This window comes from Silurus aristotelis (assembly GCF_946808225.1).
Source record: "Silurus aristotelis genome assembly, chromosome: 5".
Lineage (NCBI taxonomy): Eukaryota > Metazoa > Chordata > Actinopteri > Siluriformes > Siluridae > Silurus > Silurus aristotelis.
Window position 1 is genome coordinate 10,823,816 of NC_139578.1, and position 24,527 is coordinate 10,848,342.

Consider the following 24,527-nt stretch of genomic DNA (forward strand, 5'->3'; position numbering starts at 1 on the left):
TATGTGCATTTTTATTCTAATTTTATTTTAATTATTTTTTTCTGGAGAATATTTTATATTTGTTATATTTATTTACTTCCATGGATTATAGAATATTCATTCATTCATTCATTCATTCATTCATTCAATCATCTTCAGTATATGTTTTATCTCAGCCAGGGTTGTGGTGGGTCTGAAACCTATCCCAGGAACCCAGAGAACTCACCATGGTCGATATCCCAGTCCATCAGTGATTTACCATGCACACACATTCAGACACGTTACATATTTACATATACCTTAGCCAATCTGTATGTTTTGGAATAGTGGAAGAAAACCAGAGAACATGAAGGAAATCCATACAGACATGATGTTTATGCAAAACTTTGCGGAGACAACAGTCAAAGCTCAGGCTTGAACCAGGTATCTTCCAGCTACTGTGTGAGGTGGCAACTCTAACATCTGCACTAACAACATTACATACATACTTACTTATCTGACTTATTTTTGAGCTTGCACATTTCCTCTAATTAACATTTTTATGTGCAGATTATCTGTCATTAAATTCAAAGAACAATATGTATAGCCCTTTAAAAAGTGTAAATAATATTATATAAATATATATACTGTCAGTTTTTACAGTGACTGGAAAGACACTGGAGCTCCTGTTTAGTTTTTTGACCAACTATGTGCGAGAAAAATCCCTCCTTTTTTTTCATCTAACCACAAACGGAAATGCTAGGTACAATGGTGTGTCTTTGACTGAAACTGGGATCTGTGTTGAGATAACAGAGCATCATGTAACAAACGAGTTTATAGATGTTTCTAGGTATATGACTGTGGATAGCTTTATTATTGAATTAATTTAAACACTGTAAAAAACTAGAACCAAACCCTTAAAAACACGTACAATGAATTTAATTATCAAATACACATACCTGTTTTGCATACTATATTGTTTTTTTATAAAGATAATAAAATAGGGCAAAGAACTATAACAAACATTATTAATGGAAGTAAAGAAAAGGTAGATATAACTGTTGCTCACTGTATGCTACAATTTTATTGAGTGATGTGACCTTTTTTCTTTTTTCTTTTACCTGTATATAGTTCATAATTCCTCATTCACTGGAAGATTGATTTGGCAGCATTAATATCCTCTGCAATGTTTTCTAGTAAAAACAAACTCCTAACTCATTTCTGTAACTAATTCATGTTTGGCATTTTTATGATGAGCGTAATTTCCGTAGTTACTGTTTACTTTGACTGGTAAATAAGTCTGAATCTGCCTATGCACACTGTCATATCTCCATGGCTTTTTATGGCTGTTTATGCAAATGAAGCAGTGCAGTAGTTTTAGTGTTTGAATGCCAAAAGCTACAATCACATATAAGCAAAGTTACGAGAACCTGCCCAGTGATGCTAAAACATGTGATACATCATCACCTTGGAGCCAGAGCGAATTCTGAACATTGACTGAACCTTCAGTAGGTGAGTAGGATGATGCAATTCTAAACATTTTTTTTAGTTGGTGGATTTTTAAGGGACTTTCCACTCACCAAACACATGGGGTTTAATTTCAGCATTATTAAAACACAGCCTGTATTTAAAATAATTGAGGTTTGGATTTAAAATTCAATATAATAATATAATAATTGTAGATTGATGATTTGATGAACTGTAACAAAACATTTAGATTGTAAACCCATAGGTTATGCTTCATATCCCTCTAAGACTTCACTGTGAGAACCAGAGCCTCAAAAAGACAAACTGAAAGACGTGTACATTTACTTTATGAAACCTTTTTTTCTGAGTGTAGAATGTTATTTTACCTTAATTTTGTTTAGCTGAAACTGACTTATGCTGTTAAAATCTATATGTTTAAAAGCTTTAAACATTTTTAAAAATAATATAAAGCTTTATGCTTCACTAGTGAAGAGAAATAATCAGTTTTAAAATTTTATTTATTCATATAAGTCCTTCTTTTTTTTTTAATAGGGGGCCTTTAAAAGTTCTACAAAACGAATTCTAACTTGCTTCATCTCTGACACTCAGTCAGTCTTCATTGCAAGTATGGGATGTGTGAGTTCTGTGAAAAAGGGGGGTGATATGAACCATGGGAAGAAATCTCGACCCCCAGAAGTCAACAGATATACCAAAGACCCATCTAAGGTAAATTTAAATATAAAGGATGTTTAAAATTCTATTCATTTATTCATTACAGTAGTGCTTGTTGATCTATTTGAAAATTCGTATACTGTACATATTAGTGGTGTAACGGTAAACAAAATGCACGGTTCAGTTCGTATCTCGATTTTTAATTCACGGTTCAGTTCAATTTCGATACAGTTAGGGGGAAGAAATGCAAAATATAAGATTGCTTGTCATTTTTTTTTATAACCCAGTTTTTTATTATTATTAACATTTGTGATCATCAACATTTCAACAGTTTACTTTTTAAATAAAAAATAAAATAAAATGCCTGCTCTGTTAAATAATATATAAAATAATATTTTATAATCTTATATAAAAAATAAAATAGAATCAATCAAATTCATGCAATACACTTTTTATTAAATTTATTAAACTAAGTAATCAATTAAATTGGCACAAATGTATTTAATTTATTAAAAATAAATAAATAGCAAGTTTAATGAAGTAGTTTACATTTGTTAGACCCCAATTGGGTAATGCAGATATGTGTGTGTGTGTGTGTGTGTGTGTGTGTGTGTGTGTGTGTGTGTGTGTGTGTGTGTGTGTGTGTGTGTGTGTGTGTGTGTGTGTGTGTGTGCTATACAATTAATATTTAATTTTCTAAAGATATGATCTACTTTACTGTTTTACTTATTTCAGAATATTTTAACAAATGTCTTCATTCCTTCCATCCTTCATTCATTCACTCCCTTGATATGCGGAATTGCCAGAATTTTCTCCTTTTAAGATAAATTCTTGATGGTGGACATAAAACGCTAAAGAATCCACTAGCTCTATGGAATCTTTAACGTTTTCATGCATGCGCCAAACAAATCGGATTTCCGGTACAGAGGGAGTAGCCACAGTGACACTGCCCTATACCCCTGGCATTGATGTGTATGTTTATAATAATAATAAAGCACTCAAAGTGTGAGGTGGAGACAAAACAAACATGCAGTCCGCCATTTAATACTACCTTCCGCATGTAAAAAGGATAGCATTCGGTACCAAAAGCCATGTACCTACAAATACATGTACGGTTAGACCCCTAATATATATATATATATATATATATATATATATATATATATATATATATATATATATATATATATATATATATATATATATATATATATACACTGCCCAAGCATAATATTATGACATTATTACATAATGAGAGGTGAAGTGAATAACACCTTTTATCTCTTCATCGTGGCTACTGTTAGTAGGTGGGATATATAAGTCAGCAAGAGAACAGTTTCCTTTTAAAGTTGATGTATTAGAAGCAGGAAAAATGGGCAAGCATAAGGATTTGTGTGAGTTTGACAAAGGCTCAATGACTGGGTCAGAGCATCTCCAAAACTGCAGCACTTGTGGGGTGTTTTCCAGTCTGCAATTGTCAGATTCTATCAAATGTGGTCCAAGGAAGTAACAGAATATCATTCACCGCTAAAGCCTAATATGCAGCTAGTGCTCTTATAAAATTAATGATTGTGTGCACTGAACCTGAGACAGACTTTCCATTCAAATTATATATTCAAATGTAATTAATCTGTTGAAAAGTAAACAGTTTCCACTGTGCATCAATGTCACTCTAGTTTTTCTGTCTCTAGAATTCATCACTGTTGCCTGGGCAGGTTCTGCAGAAAGCGGATGGTATGCCGTAATATGCAAAACACACACACACACACACACACACACACACACACACACACACACACACACACACACACACACACACACACACCTGATCAGCATTGTGGTCGGCCACACATACCCTTCATACACAGTGTTCATCTTCCTTCTGTCTGGAAAAAGGTGCCGTAGCATCTCAGGACCAGACTGTGTAATACTTTCTTACCCCAAGCAATCAGACTCCTTAACACAAAGTGACTGAACTGTTACACATGCACATGCACACATTCTCTTATTAAAAACTGCTAATGTTTATATGATGTAGTCCTGTGTGTAGGTCTCATATTGTGCGAAAATTTGTTATTTATGCTGTCTCACATTGCACCCTGGTCCTGAATGAACATATAAAGAATTTATTTCACTGTGTACTGAATGTATATGGGTGAAATGTAAAGCCACTTGATGCTTGGATTGATTCCATTTGAAAGTATTGGAAAGGACCGGGTTCGATTCCCAGTCAGGGAACTGACCCCAGCCATTATGGTTGCACAAGCCAGTGCACTCTTAGTGCCGGTCCCAAGCCCGGATAAATGGAGAGGGTTGCGTTAGGAAGGGCATCCAGCGTAAAAACGTGTCAAATCGAACATCCGGCTCATGAATACGGATGATCTGATGTGGTGACCTTTAATGGGAGAAGCCGAAAGAAAGTTTATATCAAAAACAGTAAATGGGCTTTTCAATTTAAACTATTTTAAAGGGGACTGAGTGTCACCATCTAGTTTAACCAGGAACATCTGTACACCCTTGGATCCAATCATATACTTTTGTGGCAGAGGCACAACACAAAATCATGCAGATACATGTCAAGAGCTTTAGTTCATCTTCACATCAAACATCAGGATGAGGGATGAGGGAAAATGTGGTTTCTGTGACTGGGGCATGGTTGGTGATGCTATAATTTTTGGTTTGATTATTTTAGAAACCTCTAATCTCCTAAGCTTTTTACACACAACAGTTTCAAAATTTTACAAAGAATGGACAAAAAACAATGTAAGTGCAGAATCTTCAGGCTAAAACACCACAAAGGAGAATGAGGAGTCTATACAACTGTGTAATTAATCACTCTTTACAACCATGGTGTACAGAAAAAGTAAGCATGCACGAAACAGGCCATATCCGGTTCCAGACACTGTGTTTTTTTTTTATGTACAATTTGGATGAGCCTGTGTCCTTAATTGTTCATCCACCTCAAAGTCAAAGTTTTGTGAATGCTGAAATGTTTTTTATTCATCACAGGAGTAAAGAATGATTGAGCTAATATTACAAACAAGGCATTTACACAGACAGAAATGTCACTCACTCAGTGTTTTTCTTTTCACACCATTGTGTGTAAACTCCAGAGACTGTTGTGTGTGTGATCCCAGGAGATCATCAGTTACTGAAATACTCAAATATGCCCTTCTGGTGCCACCAACCATGTCATAGTTGAAGTCATACATTTTCCCCATTCTGATGTTTGACGTGAACATTAACTGATTCGCTTTATCTATAACTGCATGATTTTTCTGCATTATGCTGCTACAACATGATTTTCCTGATGACTGGATATCTGAATAAATAAACAGTAGTCTTTGCAGTTGTAAATCAGAAATCTTTAAACAAAATCTTATATAAAATTTTGTTTTCTGGTCATAAATATATATAAAAAAAAAAAAGAGCTCTCAGACTTTCATCACGACACATTCTTTATAAACATTTTATGTCTATTAAAGAAAGTAGAAGGCTGTAGTGCAGGGCCAGGTTGGAAACTTTAATTCTGTGTATGTTTGTTTTAAAAAATAAACTGTAGAAACTAGAAACTAGTGTATAATGGAAAGTTATGTAAGTGGGAGGGTTGAATGATAACTTTAATTTTAGTTGTCTCTTATGCTCATACAACCGGAAGAGTTATATCTAGAGGAAGCCTCTCACCAGAAGTGAAACAGTTGCACAGAACAAAACAGTAAATAAAAAAAAATAATTAAAGACACTTTTCGGACAACTATTTACAAATAATAAGGCAAAATTCATTTGCTCTCTCATCTACAGAGCAGTGACACTGACATTGTAGTTTAGGTTATCACTCACAGCAGCAATGCATTTTTTAGCAGTGGTAAAGTGTATATTAACATTTGGTTCACGTTATATGGGGTTAGTTATCCAACTTATAGATCAGTGATGTGTGTTCCCTTTTATTTGAAAGACACAGTATGACAAATAGTGTTTTATTTATTTGTTTGTTTCTTTATACTTGATAAAAACCGTGTTCGTGTTTTCCCAGCTACATCCACAGACAAGATAGCCATCTGCTTATTCACATATGAAGCCGAGAATAAGAATGAGCTATCGTTTAACAAAGGAGAGAAACTCGTAATATTGGATGAGTGAGTACAAAAAAAACACACCGTAAATCAGTATGAGATTTCCACATCCACAAATTGAATGCTCGTTTGATCTTTTTTTTTTTTTTTTTCTGCGTGCTTGTGTATCTATCATTATCATTTTTCATCACTGTTATGTGTGTTATGTCTGTGTGTTAGCAATAGCGAGTGGTGGAAAGCAAAGTCCCTTTCCTCTGGCAAAGTAGGATTAGTACCTTCTAATTACATAAATCTAGAAGAAACCCTGGATAACAAAGAGTAAGTTATTTTTTAAGATTGTATAAATTTTTTCTCCAGCAAATGCATATATATATATATATATATATATATATATATATATATATATATATATATATATATATATATATATATATATATATATATATAAAATATTGGAAAGAGCTTATAAAAATGAAAAATGGAAATACAAAGAATTGCATGTACCAATAGTGGTAATAGCATTAGTAACTGGTAGAGATAATGTAATGGTATTTTGGGTGCTAAGATTGTATTATATTGTTTTAACAAAATGAGAATGATAGAGAATATCATGTATATATGTGCTCCCATTGCAACAGTGAAGTAAAACCAAATTTGCAAAGAAAGACTGTGATTAATGGCCATGAAAACATGTTTTCTATACCTTAAATGGCTCAAAGAATCTTCAAATGATATATTCTTGATGATGTCGTGTGATGGTTTTGAACAGTTGTAATTCATTTCAGCCTTGTGAGGTTTTTTATCAGCTGGGTTTGGGTCTCTTTTGTCCTCCATTGCAAGAGCATTTTGGTCAGATTTGAAATGTTTTGAAACAGATTCCCTTACCCACTGAAACAATTTGAGTTTAATATATATGCATTAGGACTCTTTCCTTATATTGTATTGGTGAATATACAGTAAGTCAGGATTTAAACATATGAGAACTGACACTGTACTCAGCATTCAGTCTTATATAACTGATCTATAAAGTAGGATTTGGTTAGTTCTATGTTTTCCCCCTTTCTGTAACGTGTATTATATAAAAAAAAGTAGTTAAGTCTCATTGCATTAATATCTTTACTAGTCCATAGATCTTTTGGAGAATAAAGCAAACATACATTTCTTCCACAGACTCTTTGTTTCTTTCCAACTCACACTGTCAACTTTGATTGCTTTTTTTACAGCTGGTTCTTTAAAAACATCAGCAGAATTACAGCTGAGAGAAACCTGATGGCTCCTGCCAATAAACCTGGTGCTTTCCTCATCCGCGAAAGCGAGACAACTCCGGGTTTGCAGTTTACTTACTCACTCACTCACTCACTCACTCACTCACTCACTCACTCACTCACTCACTCACTCACTTACTCACTCACTCACTCACTCACTCACTCACTTACTCACTCACTCACTCATTTACTTACTCACTCACTCATTTACTTACTCACTCACTCATTTACTCACTCACTCACTCATTTACTCACTCATTTACTTACTCACTCACTCATTTACTTACTCACTCACTCATTTACTTACTCACTCACTCATTTACTCACTCACTCACTCATTTACTCACTCATTTACTTACTCACTCACTCATTTACTTACTCACTCACTCATTTACTTACTCACTCACTCATTTACTCACTCACTCACTCATTTACTCACTCATTTACTTACTCACTCACTCATTTACTTACTCACTTACTCATTTACTCACTCACTCACTCATTTACTCACTCATTTACTTACTTACTCACTCATTTACTTACTCACTCACTCATTTACTCACTCACTCACTCACTCACTCACTCACTCATTTACTCACTCACTCACTCACTCACTCATTTACTTACTCGCTCACTTATTTACTCACTCACTCACTCACTCATTTACTCACTCACTCACTCACTCATTTACTTACTCACTCACTCATTTTTTCACTCACTCACTCACTCATTTACTTACTCACTCACTCATTTACTTACTCACTCACTCACTCATTTACTTACTCACTCACTCATTTACTCACTCACTCACTCACTCATTTACTTACTCACTCACTCATTTACTCACTCACTCACTCACTCATTTACTTACTCATTTACTCATTTACTCACTCACTCACTCACTCATTTACTCACTCACTCACTCACTCACTTACTCATTTACTTACTCACTCACTCATTTTCTCACTCACTCACTCACTTACTCACTCACTTACTCACTCACTCACTCACTAACTCACTCATTTACTCACTCACTCACTCACTCACTCACTTACTCACTTATTCACTAAATCACTCACTCACTCATTTACTCACTCACTCACTTACTCACTTACTCATTTACTTACTCACTCACTCATTTTCTCACTCACTTACTCACTCACTTACTCACTCACTCACTAACTCACTCACTCACTCACTCATTTACTCACTCACTCACTCACTCACTCACTTATTCACTAAATCACTCACTCACTCATTTACTCACTCACTCGCTCACTCACTTATTCACTAAATCACTCACTTAATCACTCACTCACTCACTCACTCATTTACTCACTCACTTATTCACTCACTCACTCACTCACTCACTTACATACTCACTCACTAACTCACTCACTCACTCACTCATTTACTCACTCACTCACTTACTCACTCACTTATTCACTAAATCACTTACTCACGCACTCGTTTACTCACTCACTCACTCACTCACTCACTTACTCACTAAATCACTCACTCACTCACTCACTCACTCATTTACTCACTAACTCAATCACTCACACACTCACTAACTCACTCACTCACTCACTTACTCACTTAATCATTCACTCACTCACTCACACACTTACTCACTCATTTACTCACTAACTCACTCACTCACTCACTAAATCACTCACTCATTTACTCACTCACTCACTCATTTACTCACTCACTCACTCACTCATTTACACACTCACTCACTCACTCACTCATTTACTCACTAACTCACTCACTCACTCACTAAATCACTCACTCATTTACTCACTCACTCACTCACTCACTCACTCATTTACTCACTCACTCACTCACTCACTCATTTACTCACTCACTCACTCATTTACTCACTCACTCACTCACTCACTCATTTACTCACTCACTCACTCACTCACTCATTTACTCACTCACTCACTCACTCACTCATTTACTCACTCACTCACTCACTCACTAAATCACTCACTCATTTACTCACTCACTCACTTACTCACTCACTCATTTACTCATTCACTCACTTATTTACTCACTAACTCACTCACTCACTCACTAAATCACTCACTTATTTACTCACTCACTCACTCACACACTCACTCAATCACTCACTCACTCACTTACTCACTCACTCACTCACTCACTTATTCACTAAATCACTCACTCATTTACTCACTCACTCACTCACTCACTAAATCACTCACTTATTTACTCACTCACTCACTCACACACTCACTCAATCACTCACTCACTCACTTACTCACTCACTCACTCACTCACTTATTCACTAAATCACTCACTCATTTACTCACTCACTCACTCACTCACTCACTTATTCACTAAATCACTCACCTAATCACTCACTCACTTATTTACTCACTCACTCACTCATTTCCTTACTCACTCATTTACTCACTCACTTACTCACTCACTTATTTACTTACTCACTCACTCATTTACACACTCACTCATTTACTCATTTACTCACTCACTCACTCAATCACTCACTCATTTACTCACTCATTTACTCACTCACTCATTTACCCACTCACTCGCTCACTCATTTACTCACTTACTCACTCACTCATTTCCTTACTCACTCATTTACCCACTCACTCACTCACTCATTTCCTTACTCACTCATTTACCCACTCACTCGCTCACTCATTTACTCACTTACTCACTCACTCATTTACTCACTTACTCACTCACTCACTCACTCACTCATTTACTCACTCACTCACTCACTCACTCATTTACTCACTCACTCACTCACTCATTTACTCACTCAATCACTCACTCACTCACCCTCACACACACACACTCATCTCCACATACGTATGCGCACACACACATGCACACACACACAAACACACACACACACACACACGCATACTCACACATGCACACACGCATACTCACATGAACACCCCCACGCACACAGTAATAGGTAAAATAAGTTTAATTCAACCACTCAACAAGCATACCTTTAATGAAACTCAAATAACTGTATTCTATTTTTATGCAGATTTATGCATGTAAACATATCTGTTCTTCTGTACAGGATGTTACTCTATGTCAGTGAGAGACGTGGGTCCTAACGGCTCAGCTGTGGTAAAGCATTATAAGATCCGCCTTTTGGAAAATGGAGGATTTTACATCTCTCCACGAGTCACCTTCAAAACATTAGACGACCTCATTGCATATTATAAGAGTATGTAAACCTGCATATAAGCACAAATATCAAACAATGATTTTTTTTCACAATTATTACTATATACATTCACTTTTATTTACATCTATTTCTGATAATATTAATATCCCATAAAATGTTTTGCATTTTAGATTCTGTAAAGTGAATAATGAAAAACATATATTGTGATTTATTAGAATATGAAAAAAATAATGCACCAAATGTGTATACCAGGCACATTCTGGAAAAAATGATATGACACTGTGTAATTTATTGTGGTTCAAAAGTTTTGCATCCAGCATGTTATACTTTATATAGTGACTTACTAACAGTTTGCCTAAATTTTAGTTAATTAATCAGACCTCAGAAATCTGAAAATATACAGTTTAATAGATTTTTTCAATAATTTTTTTTTTATGACTGTTCTGGTGTTTACACACTTGTGTGTCTGTTTGTAGAGCAAGCCAATGGTTTGTGTTATCGGTTAAGCAAACCGTGTGTGAAACCTAAAAATGCAGTCCAATGGGATGAAGACGCTTGGGAAATTTCCAAAGAATCTCTTCATATGACGAAGAAGCTTGGAGCTGGTCAGTTTGGTGAGGTCTGGTTAGGTAAGTGTGTACAATTCAGTTGCCTTTTTTTTATTATTATTATTATTATTCCCGAGGTGCATCGGAGGGCAAAGGCCTGATAGCTTACTTACTGTTTTCATAACAGTTTTGTTATGGGGGACGGGTTGCTAGACCAATGCCCTCAGTTGCCATTACTACATAAAACAAATGGTTAAAGCTTGCTGTCGTCTACCAAACCCACTAAGAAACAACTAAGAAAGTAATTCTACTTTTAACATGTATTTCTAGTTGATGAACAGTTTAATTAGTTAGATTAGCGATTAGATTAGATTAGATTAGATTACATTACATTACATTACATTACATTACATTCACCTTTATTGTCATTTGGATATTAATGAGTAACTTGAATATTTACCTTTGCTTTCTATCTTTATAGCAACGTATAAAAACACTACCAAAGTGGCGGTGAAGACCTTGAAGCCTGGCAGCATGTCAATTGAGGCATTTCTGCAGGAGGCGAATTTGATGAAAACGCTCCAACATGACCGACTTGTCCGTCTTTACGCTGTGGTCACCAAAACACAGCCCCTCTATATCATCACTGAATTCATGGCTAATGGTACACATTAAGGCTGTAACAATATTGCGTTATATCTGCATTTGTGTCTGTTTGGTGCTTAAATGATCCTTACCTGTTTTAATATTATAAATTACAACGGGATTAGTTGTGCATTATACGATATGGACTTCTTTTATGTTGGCGAATATCACTATGCCCTGAAAACACCATCAAACCGAACAGGAATGATGGTGGTAAAAAAATTACCATTAAAATTATAAAAAAAAAATAATTTTTTTTCAATTCAGACACTCTGTGGAACATTCTAGCAAGCTTTTTTTTTTTTAATCTTCTATCTAATAAGACAGAGTAAAGCAGTGACATCCTCACTAAACTGTTATTATTAATTACAATAACAACAATGGTATTAACACCTGGTTATAGTAATAGTCATCTAATCGTTTTAGCTCATTTAATTAGGTTCTTTGGTCAAATTCCAGAAAACATTGCAAATTTAATAGAGATTGTGAACAGTCAAACAGTTCCGCACACATATTATATTATATTGGACATTTACTGTAATTCAGACTGAAAATACTGAAAAAAAAGAAGAAAAATTTATCCACCTTTTTTATGTCCAAACATTAGTTTCATATTAGCTAGTTTCAAGGTCTTATTTATTTATTTATTTATTTATTTATTTGTTTGTTTGTTTGTTTGTTTGTTTATTTGTGTTTATTATGCATGTATGTGTGCGTGTGTGTTCTATGTGTGTGTGTGTGTGTGTGTGTGTGTGTGTGTATGTGTGTGTGCGCATGCGTGTGCGCATGTGTGTGTGCGCCCATGTGTGTGCATGGTTGCGTGTGTGTTTTTTGAGTTGCAATTGGGGTGGAAATATTGCTGAAGCCTGTTGAGCTTTACTTTCTTAAAAACAAAGAAACAAACAAACTGAATCAAATACTGTACTGTACCGAATTTGTTTAGGATACATTATCTATTCAATCTGAATATATAATTTTTTTATACCTCTAGTAAACACATTTAAACCTGCATACAAACAAACTATCGCACTCTTGCATATCAGCACCTCGTTGGCCATCAATATAACCTTTTTTGATTGTTTAAAATGTTTCTGATGTACAGCTTTTATTATTATATTATTAATATTATTATTATTATTATTATTATTATTATTATTATTATTCGCATAAACACACTTAAAACCATTTTTATTCTCTGTTTCTGTCTGTTAGGGAGTTTGCTGGACTTTCTGAAAAGTCCACCGGGCAGAAAAATACAGCTGCCTAAACTGATTGACTTTGGAGCTCAAGTACGTATAATTACACATACATACATACATACATACATACATACATACATACATAAACACACACACGCACACACACACACACACACACCAAATTATATCAAATAGTCATGTACTACATAGTGCTGTTTATAACAGGTGGTTGATATTCTCAGAATTACATAAATATTTTAAGAGAACTGAGACTTTCTGTGAAGCATGGCGTGTGTAATCAGACTAAAGCAGAAGTCTGGTTTTCAGCATCACTGGGAGTGATTCATAATGGAACTTTTTTTGTTGTTTTTTTTTCTGTGTCAGATTGCAGAAGGTATGGCATACATAGAAAAGAAGAACTACATTCACAGAGACTTGAGAGCTGCAAACGTTCTTGTTAGTGAAAGCCTACTGTGTAAGATCGCTGACTTCGGCCTAGCTAGGGTCATTGAGGACAATGAATATTCAGCCAGAGAAGGTATAGGCAAATAAAGTCAATTCACTTTATCATACTACACTGGCTATGGGTCAATGGGTAGCATGGCTGCTTTTTAGTTGTACTATCTGTTTTGAATTTTTCATGTTCTCCGTGTTTCCTCTGACTGAGTGACTGATTTGAATTTTTTATCTTCTTCTTCTTCTCCTTTCGGCTGCTCCCGTTAGGGGTCGCCGCAGCAGATCACCCGTCTCCATACTACTGAATTTAATTATTAATACTAACTAAACTTCCCCTTTACTTATTACTGCCTATTGTTTTCTCTTATTAAGGTGCTAAATTTCCCATTAAATGGACTGCACCAGAAGCTATAAACTATGGTTCGTTCACCATCAAATCAGACATGTGGTCATTTGGCATTCTTCTCTATGAGATCGTCACGTTTGGGAAAATCCCCTACACAGGTTAGTGTGACACTACAGTATCATTCCCTAACCACTTCATAATTCACTCATGCCATTTACTGTTGCACTTTTATGTAACAGAACAGTAATTGAAAGATAACCATTTTACATTATGGTGCAATCAATGTGTTCCCAGTTCGTATGTAATTATCACCTACAAAAGGACTTTGTATGCATTATTCAGTCCATTTAGGCATGTTTTTTGGAGTGCCTTATGCCCTGCTCATTTAAAAAAAAATTCTTGTTATAACAGCTAGTGAAAAGACTTTTGAATGTTGTTTGCTGCTCTCTAGTGGCAAAACATCCTAATTGTTTCTGGCACGTTTAGTCACCATGCATTATTTGAAACCAGGAAATGTCGACACGTTTCAAAATTATGCAAATAATAATATCCCCTTTGAGGATAATGTAAAAGGTTTGTTATTTTGCCACCTCACCCCAGGTCTAAGCAACAGCGAAGTAATGGCACGAGTGCAGCGTGGCTATCGGATGCAGTGTCCTGAAAACTGCCCGGCCGAACTGTATGAGATCATGGGTTCATGCTGGAAGGCCAAACCAGAGGATCGACCGACATTTGACTACATACAGAGTGTGCTGGAGGACTATTATACAGCCACAGAGGGCCAGTACCAGAGCCAGCCATGATACTGTGCCATATTCAAAACAAGAGCATCATATATAACGGATTTTTTTATTACATGGGTGCCAGGTTATGGGCTACAAGGAAACACTTCTTAGAAGAAGAAATGCACAAATATGCAATGAAGTTTCAGCAGGTGAAGCTAATACTCTTAGCTGATCTCTTTTAGTGGACCCAATGCATGGTCAACAAACAGAAAAATAAAAGGTTTCAGGTTTGTTAGAGATCAAGGTAATAATAAAAGTCTAACAGTTGATCCACCAGCAGATGTTGGAATCACCTGGAATAATCACGAAACTGTGAAAAAACAAACAAAAAAAGTACTCAGCTTAGTGCACTATAAGGGTGTGGTCAGATCTTAAAGATGCTGACATTTAAGGAACCCCAAAACCCCTCATATTTATCTAATCGGTCCATTACATGGCAGTTGCACAAATAATGAAGGTATAGGTCAAAAGATTCAGATAACGTTTACAATAAAAATGATAATGGAGGAAAGAGTTCACAAGTTCAGATGGAAAGATAGGTAAAGGTTTTTTTACTCGTCACGTACCTTACAGCACAGTGAAAAGCTTTTCTTTGCATATCCCAGGAATTTTGGGAAGCGGGGTCAGATTGCAGGGTCAGCCATGTTACAGTACCCCATGGATCACAATGGGGCTAAGGGCCTTGCTCAGGGGCCCCCGGAGTGGCATCCAGCTTTCTGATCAGTAACCCAGATCCCTAACCACCAAGCTGACCACATGCCAAGTCGCTGCCAGCCTCATAAGAGGAATCAGAAGCTGCAGTGGGCACAAATGGAGCAATTTGCCTCATGAGATCTTTTAAAATGCTTTTCTGCTCATAATGGGATCAGATAGTTTTTTTTTTTTTAAGTTACTGTAGCCTTTCCATCTGCTCAAACCAGTTGGATCATTTACCACGGAAGGCATTTCTGCCCAATGTACAGACTTGGCACATAAGGTGGCCAGTGAGTGAAGGAAAGAATTGTGCTCTAAATAGTTGTAACAATTCATTTCTGAGAATCTCTTTTGTAAATAAGGGTTTTTTTTGTTAGATTTTAAACGTAAGCAGGACATGCTTATTGTAGCGGGTGAATTAAAAATGTTATACTAAAATGTGACAATGTTCCCCAACACTGGAAATTGATTTAAACCAATATTATAATTTGTCTATAATTAGTAAACCTATATGTAACCTGGTGTACGTTGGTACATATGTAATTAGTAACTGCCTCATGTTAGCATTAATTACCATGCATATTTATTAGATTAGGATTTTATGTGAAACTTTCAGTGCTTTCAGAATACAAGACAGTTTGTGGTAAAAAAGGAATTTATTAAACAAATAAAAGTAATTACAATAAAACACCTGCTTGAGCAAAGATTTTACACACTCCACTAGTTGGGCTTTTTTCTCAATGCTGTCGTAGTGCGGACTGATTTTCTGATTGTGCGGCAGAGATTTCCTGAGGACGGGGACGACATGGATTCTTTGATGTTCACCAGCAGTCCCCTCTTCGGGCGAGATTGTCCTACAGGGTCACGGGTTAGTTTGGCGAGGTCCTCCTTTACACCATGCAGCTCCAGCTCTCTCTCAGTGAGCTCCCCTTGCAAATGCTCAGTTTCTCGCTCCTATTGACAAAGACAGCGAGGCATGAACAAGTGTCGTACAGCTCCAACTGTTCATGTTCACAGGCCACCATGTTCACACACCTGATAATTGAGCCTATTCTGTAAATTTTGAACCTCAGCAAGTTTCTCCATGTAGCTCTCTCCAGCTTCCTGGAGAGTCTCGCTCAACTCCTTGATCCGTTTCTCAAGTGAAACAATCAACTAAATAGAAGAAAGCAAAAAATAAATAAATAAAAGACTAATTGTTTACAATGGAAAATAAAATGTTGCCCTTTTAAACCGTGTAAGCATTTGACTGACAATGATTGTGACCACTGAGGGAAGCAACACTACCAATCAATAGCTATTTGAAGTGATCGTTATCTTCTTACGATAAAGCAGCTCACCTGATAAGTGACCTTTTCTATGGAAAACCCCTCCCCCATTCATCAGTCAGAAGGCTGATTTAATGGTTTGAGGAGCATGCAAATAACAGACCATATATCATTGCCTTCAGTCACCAGATCTCAACCCAAAGAACTTCGATTTTTGACTGATCTCTCATCCCCCACAATTAAAACACCAGCTGAGGCAATATATTTTGGAAGAATGGCTTTAATCACTCACTGTTCCAGAGTGTTGTGGAAAAGGAGACCAGGTGTCCTTTTCACATTATATTTGGACTCTATGAAGCGCAGCATAGACACATTGCTCAGACAAAAAAAATCAAGTAGTCTGCTTTTGTCAGTTTCTCCTCATAGGCACCTCGATAACATGCCCTACCTCTTGTTTTTCTGCGCACACCTGTTCCACAGCACATTTCTCCTTGTACAGAAGCTTGAACCGTTCAGAATCTGAAGATTGAGAGAAAAAAAGAAAAAACCTGATATGCCCATTTTGACCTAAAATGTCAGATTTCCACATGCACACAATCAGCCAACCAGTCTCCTCTGTGTTTAGTTGCATCAGGTCTGTCTGTGTGGAGTTTTCCTGCTGAAGAACCAACGCAGAACCACGTTGCTTCTGTTCCAATTCATTCACACGCCTCTCAAGCTCCTAATTAAACAGGAAACAAATCACTCAGTGAGCTCGTCAGAACAAGACAACAATTTAGTGAATGTATTTCACTTGCACACCTTGGCTCGGTCCTGTTCAGCAGTGAACTCTTCTAGTGGGACGTATTCTTCTTCTAGCCGTTCCAGCGCACACTGGTAGGCATGCTCCTTCAGCGCCTCTTTATACATTTCGAATGTGCTGTCCATTTTCTCCTCATAACTTTCCTTCAGGTCTGCCATCTGACGACTAAAAAGTGGACCATCTCTGATCAACTAATTTCCAGATTTAGCTTTTTTTTTTTTTTCTACACAGAATGGACCAGTTGTAAGAAAAAAAGGGGGGAAATCTTCATATTTTCTTTTTTTTTTTTTTTTACAAGTGTACATTTACCAAAGTATTAATCAGTATTAAGCAAACTGCTATGTCCCCAGCCTCGTTATGCTTGAGCAAAACCATCCAGTTAGATTGTGTGTGTATTATATTAATATTACACACGTTTAGCCATAATCATTATGATTGGAGAAGAGAAAATCATCACACCCAATATATGGTAAATTATGCATTTTGGTCTCTCACCTGTGAAGTTCCTCAATCTCCATGATTTGCTGCATCATGGCATCTCCCATCTCTCTGCGGATCTGAATCTCCTGCAGCAGATTTTTCTTCCTCTCAGTCATCAGCTTTGCCCGAAGACTTTCCACCAAGTTTAATAGCTCCTACACAGAGAGTCATTTAATTGAACAAGCCGTAGTTTCTATTTATTATACATGAGTTTCGTGTTTGCTATCAGTATATTGCATTAAAGCTGCCATTACATTGCAACAAATGTTACCTCCTGGGGTAATATTGACATATCTGCCTCTTCATCACCGTCCAACAGCTCCTCCTCTGACAAGTAGTCATCCACTGCCTGGCTATCAATCACCCCATTGTTTAGCAAAGGCTTTCCATCCCGACCAAGCAAGCGTGGTGCTAGACACTCAAGAGACCGAGGTTGGATCACCTGGACCACCTGGCAGGCAAAAAGTTATATTAACTGTTCTGGTAAGCCATTCCCATAAAAATGGGTCCATCCAACCTTTATCTAAAGAGTTATTTATTTTTTTCTAGCATATAGGTCACTATAGAAGTACCTCTTTGGCTACAGCAGAGAATTTCATGACATGCAGAGTCTCATCATAAGTTGAAGCACACTGATTAATGTTCACAATCATGGAGGCTCTACCACGACCACAAAACACTCCCTGGAAAAGGCGGGTCAGTTTGCTTTCACGAAAAGGAATGTAGCTGTTCTTCGCCCTAGAAAAGGTGGAGGTTAAACCAGTAGCGTGACACCAGAATAATATGACCCAGTTTCATAGTACTGGATACATTACACACTTTATATAAAAAAATAAAAATAAAAAAAAAACCCTCCTTGTATTAGTTCAGGCAAAACATGCATATATAGAATAAACACTTTTATAGATTGTAATTATTCTTTAAAATGAAACTCCAATTTTAGGGCATTATCCTCACTCACACATTTAATGCCTATTCCTTAACAAGATAATTGGTTAAGCAAGAAAAGTCAACATACATTCCAGACTAATCAAAGACCAGGTTCTCAAATCACTTCTATAATTTTTGAAGAGCATGTGCTTATGTCCTCAAAGGACTGGCACATCTTCCTGGAATATAACCAAAGTGGTCAATACAAAGCCATTTCTTTCAACAGAACATCCATACCTGTCACCTTGGTTGTTGCGGAGCCCTGCTATGCATTTTCCCAGAATCAGCAGGGAATTGTTGATGTTTCCAGCTTCCTTTAGACGTTCCCCAAACGTTTGTGTCTTATTGCATCGTTCCGAACCCGCTAGGTCACACAAAGAAAGCCTGGCGGGGGGGGGGGGGGGGGGGGGTTGGGGGGGGAGGTGATTTATACCAATCACAAAAAAATAAAAAATAAATCATGCATGTACAGTGAAAAACAAACTTACTCTGATATGCCTTGTACATCAGCGCCATCAATGCGTAAGAGCTTGATGGAAAAGATGCTGTGGCTGTTTAGAAAACAAAATGAAGTAAAACATTTTAAGTCCAATAATACACTTCATTGACTATGGAGATCATGAAAGATGATACACATTGCTAAAATGGTAAGAGGTTTTAAAGAGGTTTAAATTTTACCTTCTGCTGGATGACTGGTTCATTTTGGTAGCTGCAGCACTACGATTCTTGTTCCCTACACGTAAAACCTTAGCTGCCTCTTCTGCACTCTGTACATGAACCCACCTCAGATCTATAACATACACAGGAATAACACTGTTGCATGGAGCATGGCTACATCAAATTTAAAAATCGATTTACAATCCATGCTTATAATACAATTTGGGTGTAATAGATAGGCAATATATGAAAATTAAATACATGGCCACAAGGGGTAGTAGTAACACCTCAAATGCTCAAATTGAGTCAAGTCTTATGGGAAGTCCCCAGGTGCTGGGACTCCCCATAACTCTGGTCCCCAGGGAGGCCACCCCCCAGTCTATTTTTTACTTGTCATGGGGGGATCCCTAATGCCTTATGGGGGGGTCCCAGATCCCCCCAGCCCCCCTCAATTTAAGCACTGGGTGGGGGTATGGTAATAGGTGGACAAAAAGCATGTGGTCACCTCTAACATAAGAATTCCCAGCACTGTCTTCACACAAACGCAATGCAGCACGCCTCTTTGTCCTGTTCGAGAGTGCAGGCTGCAGCAGGTCGTACACTTGCTCATTGTAGATCTCGTAGTAAGCAACCCACAGAGAGTAGACACACTGCACATCACTGATCGCTCCCTCTGCACTGTCCACTGGGAGACCAGAAAAGAAACATGATGCTATTTTTTCTACTTTTTTTTTTTTTTTTTTTTGCCAAGCAAATTTTTATTCCAATATCACCTGTTTGATCATAAGAGACTCCAGAGAATGAGAGACTGTTGATTGAAGAGGAGGAGGAACTCCGACTCCTGCTGGTTCTGGAAGACTCTGAGTCCTGTATGTTATAAATAAAATCCATCCTCATATTTCATGCAAGTATGCATTAATTTTAAATGTCAATATTCGTAGAAATCATTGTATATATAGGATTTTATCCAGCCATTGGACACAAGTGTTGCTACCTCTTTCAGCATACTGAAAAGAGCAGTCTTGGCAGCTCTCTCTAGCCGGAGCTGATCAGGATCCAGTTTCTGCACATCCGAGTTCAGGTACGGCCTCAGGTCCATATGGGAATACATCCGCCCATTGATATGGCGGAACACTGTGTCCAGAGCACGTGGCAAAATACCAGGGTCTTTTGTAGAACCTGCGTTCATACAGACACTAGTCTAGTCCTGAATATCACAATAGGTAAAAATATCCTCAATCCTCCTTACATAGTATTTGAACTATAGTGCATTCAGAAAGTATTTACAGCAATTCACTTTTTCCATGATTTATATTATATTACTTTTCCCAAAATTGTTTAATTTTATTATTTTCTTAATAATATGATAAACAATTGCCCAAACAATGCCCCATAATGACAAAGTGACAAGTGTGCTTTAAATCTTTGCATATTAAAAATAAACTTGAAAATAATAAATAATAACCACATGTACATAAGTATTCACAGCCTTTGCTCAATACTTCTTTGAAGCACCTATGGCACCAATTAAGTCTTTTTGAGTATGATTCAACAAGCTTGGCACACATTTTTGCACGGTTTCACCAATTCTTTTTTGCAGAACCTCTCAAGTTCCATTTATGTTGGATGAGGCGCAGCCATTTTCAGATTTCTCCAGAGATGTTCAATCGGGTTAAAGTCTGTGAATGTCCTTGAGTTGCCCAGCCAGATCCCAGCGTCTTCCCGTTGACAGTCCTTTGTTATCTTGGCTGTGTGCTTAGGGTCATTGTCCTGTTGGAAGATGAACCCTCGTCCCAGTCTGAGGTCCAGAGCGATCTGGAGCAGGTTTTCCCTCAACATTTACAGCATTTAGCAGACGCCCTTGTCCAAAGCGACATAGTGCTTTGAGTCTCTAGCAATTAATAAATCTACACTGGTATGCTACATTACAAACTTAATATAAAAATCAGACTATAACTCGATTTTTACAAAGCAAACTTGGAAAGTGCTAATTTAAATGTTTTAGGAAGGTGGTCTTCAACCGTCGCTTAAAGATAACCAAGGACTCTGCTGTACAGACATCTAAAGGAAGTTCATGCCACCACCTCGGTGCCAGAACAGAGAAAAGCGTTGAAGTTTACATACCTCTCATTCTGAGAGAAGGTGGTACCAGTTGAGCAGTGCTGGAGGATCTCAGACAGCGTGGTGCAGTGTGAGGTGTGATTAGGTCTCTGAGTTAAGATGGTGCTGGTCCATTTTTGGCATTGTAGGCAAGCATCAGTGTATTGAATCTGATGTGTGCAGCTACCGGAAGCCAGTGAAGGGAGCACAGCAGTGGGGTGGTGTGGGAGAACTTGGGCAGATTTAACACAGGTTGTGCAGCTGCGTTTTGGATCATTTGTAGTGGACGAATAGCATTCAGAGAAAGACCTTGCAGTAGTCCAGTTTTAAAATGACGAGACTGAACTAGCACCTGGGCCGACTGTGTGAATCTTGACCTGGTGATAAATCAGGCATGTCTGCACATTTCTGCGTTCATCTTTCCCTCAATCCTGACTAGTCTCTCATCTCCGTATAATGCCACTGAAAAACATCTCCACAGCACAATGCTGCCACCATCATGCTTCAATGTAGGATTGGTATTGGCCAGGCGAAGAGCTGTGCCTGATTTCCTCCAGACATGTTCAAACTATGGTCTGAGAGTCAGTCAGGTGCCTTTTGGCAAACTCGATGCAGGCTGTCAGGTGCCTTTTACTAAAGAGTGGCTTCTGTCTGGCCACTTAACCATATAGGCTTGATTAGTGGAGTGCTGCAGAAATGGTTGGTCTTCTGGAAAGTTCTTTCTCCTCAGAGAAAACCTGGAGCTCTTTCATAATGATTGAGGCCATGGTGCTCATTGGGACCTTTAATGCTGCAGAAACTTCTCTGTACCCTTCCTCACATCTGTGCCTTGATACAATCTGGTCTCAGGGGTCTACAGACAATTCCTTGGACTTCATGGCTTAGTTTGTGCTCCGACATGCTCAATTTACTGTAGGACCTTAGATAGACAGGTGTGTGCCTTTCCAAATCATGTCCAATCAACAGAATTTACCACAGAAATCTCAAGGATGATCAGTGAAAACAGGATGCACCTGAGCTCAATTTTGAGTGTCATGGCAAAGGCTGTGATCACATATAGATGGATTTATTTTTTTTCTAACAAATTTTTAATGTAACAAATTTTCACAATGTCATTGTGGTGTATTGTTTGTCGAATTTTGAAGAGAATAATGAATTTATCCTATTTTGGAATAAGGCTTTAACATAAAATGTTGAGTAAACATGACGCACAATACTTTTTGGATGCACTGTATATCCTCTGATTAAAATCTGTGAAATTAATGTTAAAGAAACAAACAAAATAAAAGCATACAAAAGGATCAATTATTCAGTGTATGATGTCAAAATCCATTTAACTAAATTTTATATTTAATTTTAAAATAATTTTAATTTTATTTTATACTTCTCTTAAAATGTCATTTCTGACTTTCAAAACAAACCGCCAACTTGCGTTATAGTATTTGTGCAAAACTCCAGTATAATACTCCATGCCTTGTACAGTATGAGTCTTCCCAGCATTGGTTACTCCATAGCTGAACACCAGTGCATTTCTGCCGTGCAGAAAGTCCTGAACTTGCAATCTGATCGTGCCATCAAAGAACTCCGCTTGAGTTGACTCTGGCCCAAAAATCTACATCATAAACATAGTTTCTTAAAACTGCATAGAGAAGGCCATAAAAAGGATCTGACTTAGTTCTAAGAAAGTACCTTGGTAAAGCTGAACTTGTGCACCTGCTGGCCAATGCCTTTTTCACTGCATTTCATAGTAGCAGAGCCTTTAGGGGCATGAAGCATTGCAGTTTCTGCACTCTCGAACACTACACAACCCTAAAGGAGGAAATCCAAACAGAATATGATTTGCACATTCAGTTCCTCAAATCAGTCCTCAGTGCCCTTTTAATAAATACTTTTGCACTATATCAATACTGAATAAGCAGCAAAAACAGGACTGTCTAAAGGGTTCCTGATGACCAAGAACCACCAGTTTACACAACACAATCAACTTTAACACAGAACACAAAATCATTAAGGCCAGCAAGCACAAACCTGGTCCTCATTGTTGTTGAGCTCCTCCTTACTAAAAGGACGAACTCTGAGAAATACTCGAAGCTGCTGCTCACATCCATCAACAGACTCGTTCTGTGAACATGCAAACAAGGTCAAATTATCAGGGCTACTAGAGTCAAATGAAGGTTAAATGGCACCCTGTCTACCTGTGAAGTGATGGACGAAACACCAGAAAGTTCAGGTAGCTCAATGTGATGAGGATCACAAGCTGTTGATTCCATGGCCACCAAAACCGTGCCATCGTGAGTCAGGTCAATAGTTGCTGCCATGACTGTGACAAAAAAAAATAAATCAATGTTTTCTGCTTATCAAATACCTTTAGAAGTAACCAGAAACCAACTTTATCCACACTTCATCTAGTGATGCCAAACTGCCTTTGTTTGAAATGGCAAGCTGGACACAACCCATTCAGATTTAAAGCCAGAAGAAAACCAAGAGGAAGACAGCTTTATCCACTTTCTGTGATGAGTCAAAACCACGCCCCAAAATTCCACTTAGCCAATCATGTTAGTCATAAAAACAGCCCACCAATCAGATCTGAGCATTAATCATCTTCATGAGTGTGGAGGTTGCAACTATCTGACTGCTGAAACATTAGACACTTCATAGACCCTTGTATGCTCATAAATATAGTGAAACTACAAAAGCATACCTACTGAAATTATAAATCCCAATACACTTTTGTTAAATTAATAATGAATATCGATTCATTTATGCATCAGCCAACCTAACAAGTTATAGGTCTACTGCATAAATCAGGCCTATCTATTTGGCTCATTAATTTACATGATTACATACTAGACACAATAGAATAAAAATGGTCGTTTGCAGGGTAAAATTGTTTTAACTCATTACACAGAGAGAAAAGGTTCGGAAATGTGTCATCTGAAACACTTTAGACAGTTGAATGTTCAATAAATTATTAAATCATT

General features: G+C 37.3%; 2 protein-coding genes across 2 annotated transcripts; one reads left to right on the forward strand and one right to left on the reverse strand.

The window, feature by feature from the left end:
* The first annotated feature begins 404 nt into the window (after positions 1-404).
* Positions 405-15,997, forward strand: LOC310726506 (tyrosine-protein kinase Lyn-like). The gene is made up of 13 exons (XM_083542204.1): positions 405-1,470; positions 1,978-2,151; positions 3,789-3,831; positions 6,131-6,233; positions 6,390-6,488; positions 7,394-7,497; positions 10,527-10,676; positions 11,114-11,266; positions 11,667-11,849; positions 13,043-13,119; positions 13,414-13,567; positions 13,858-13,989; positions 14,432-15,997. Exons 2-13 carry the CDS (start codon positions 2,053-2,055, stop codon positions 14,632-14,634), a joined length of 1,500 nt encoding a protein of 499 aa, XP_083398330.1. The 5' UTR covers positions 405-1,470; positions 1,978-2,052; the 3' UTR covers positions 14,635-15,997.
* LOC310726532 (kinesin-like protein KIF20A) lies at positions 15,947-24,070 on the reverse strand. The gene is made up of 19 exons (XM_083542238.1): positions 23,912-24,070; positions 23,742-23,866; positions 23,575-23,667; positions 23,236-23,355; positions 23,020-23,158; positions 20,441-20,625; positions 20,220-20,313; positions 19,952-20,131; positions 19,468-19,579; positions 19,278-19,340; positions 19,027-19,173; positions 18,432-18,597; positions 18,131-18,310; positions 17,875-18,014; positions 17,379-17,544; positions 17,184-17,298; positions 17,026-17,096; positions 16,345-16,464; positions 15,947-16,263 (listed from the first exon to the last, which is right to left on the reverse strand). Exons 2-19 carry the CDS (start codon positions 23,862-23,864, stop codon positions 16,030-16,032), a joined length of 2,448 nt encoding a protein of 815 aa, XP_083398364.1. The 5' UTR covers positions 23,865-23,866; positions 23,912-24,070; the 3' UTR covers positions 15,947-16,029.
* Positions 24,071-24,527: the final 457 nt, after the last annotated feature.

What these genes read in the sequence shown, in the direction of transcription:
- LOC310726506 (XM_083542204.1), top strand. Translation starts at nt 2,053, where the DNA reads ATGGGATGTGTGAGTTCTGTGAAAAAGGGGGGTGATATGAACCATGGG. An exon ending in CCTCATTGCATATTATAAGA is followed by an intron (nt 10,677 to 11,113) that starts GTATGTAAACCT and finishes GTCTGTTTGTAG; the next exon opens with AGCAAGCCAATGGTTTGTGT. An exon ending in GTTTGGTGAGGTCTGGTTAG is followed by an intron (nt 11,267 to 11,666) that starts GTAAGTGTGTAC and finishes CTATCTTTATAG; the next exon opens with CAACGTATAAAAACACTACC.
- LOC310726532 (XM_083542238.1), bottom strand. Translation starts at nt 23,864, where the DNA reads ATGGCAGCAACTATTGACCTGACTCACGATGGCACGGTTTTGGTGGCC. An exon ending in AACCAGTCATCCAGCAGAAG is followed by an intron (nt 19,341 to 19,467) that starts GTAAAATTTAAA and finishes TTTTCTAAACAG; the next exon opens with CCACAGCATCTTTTCCATCA. An exon ending in TGTCAATATTACCCCAGGAG is followed by an intron (nt 18,015 to 18,130) that starts GTAACATTTGTT and finishes CTCTCTGTGTAG; the next exon opens with GAGCTATTAAACTTGGTGGA.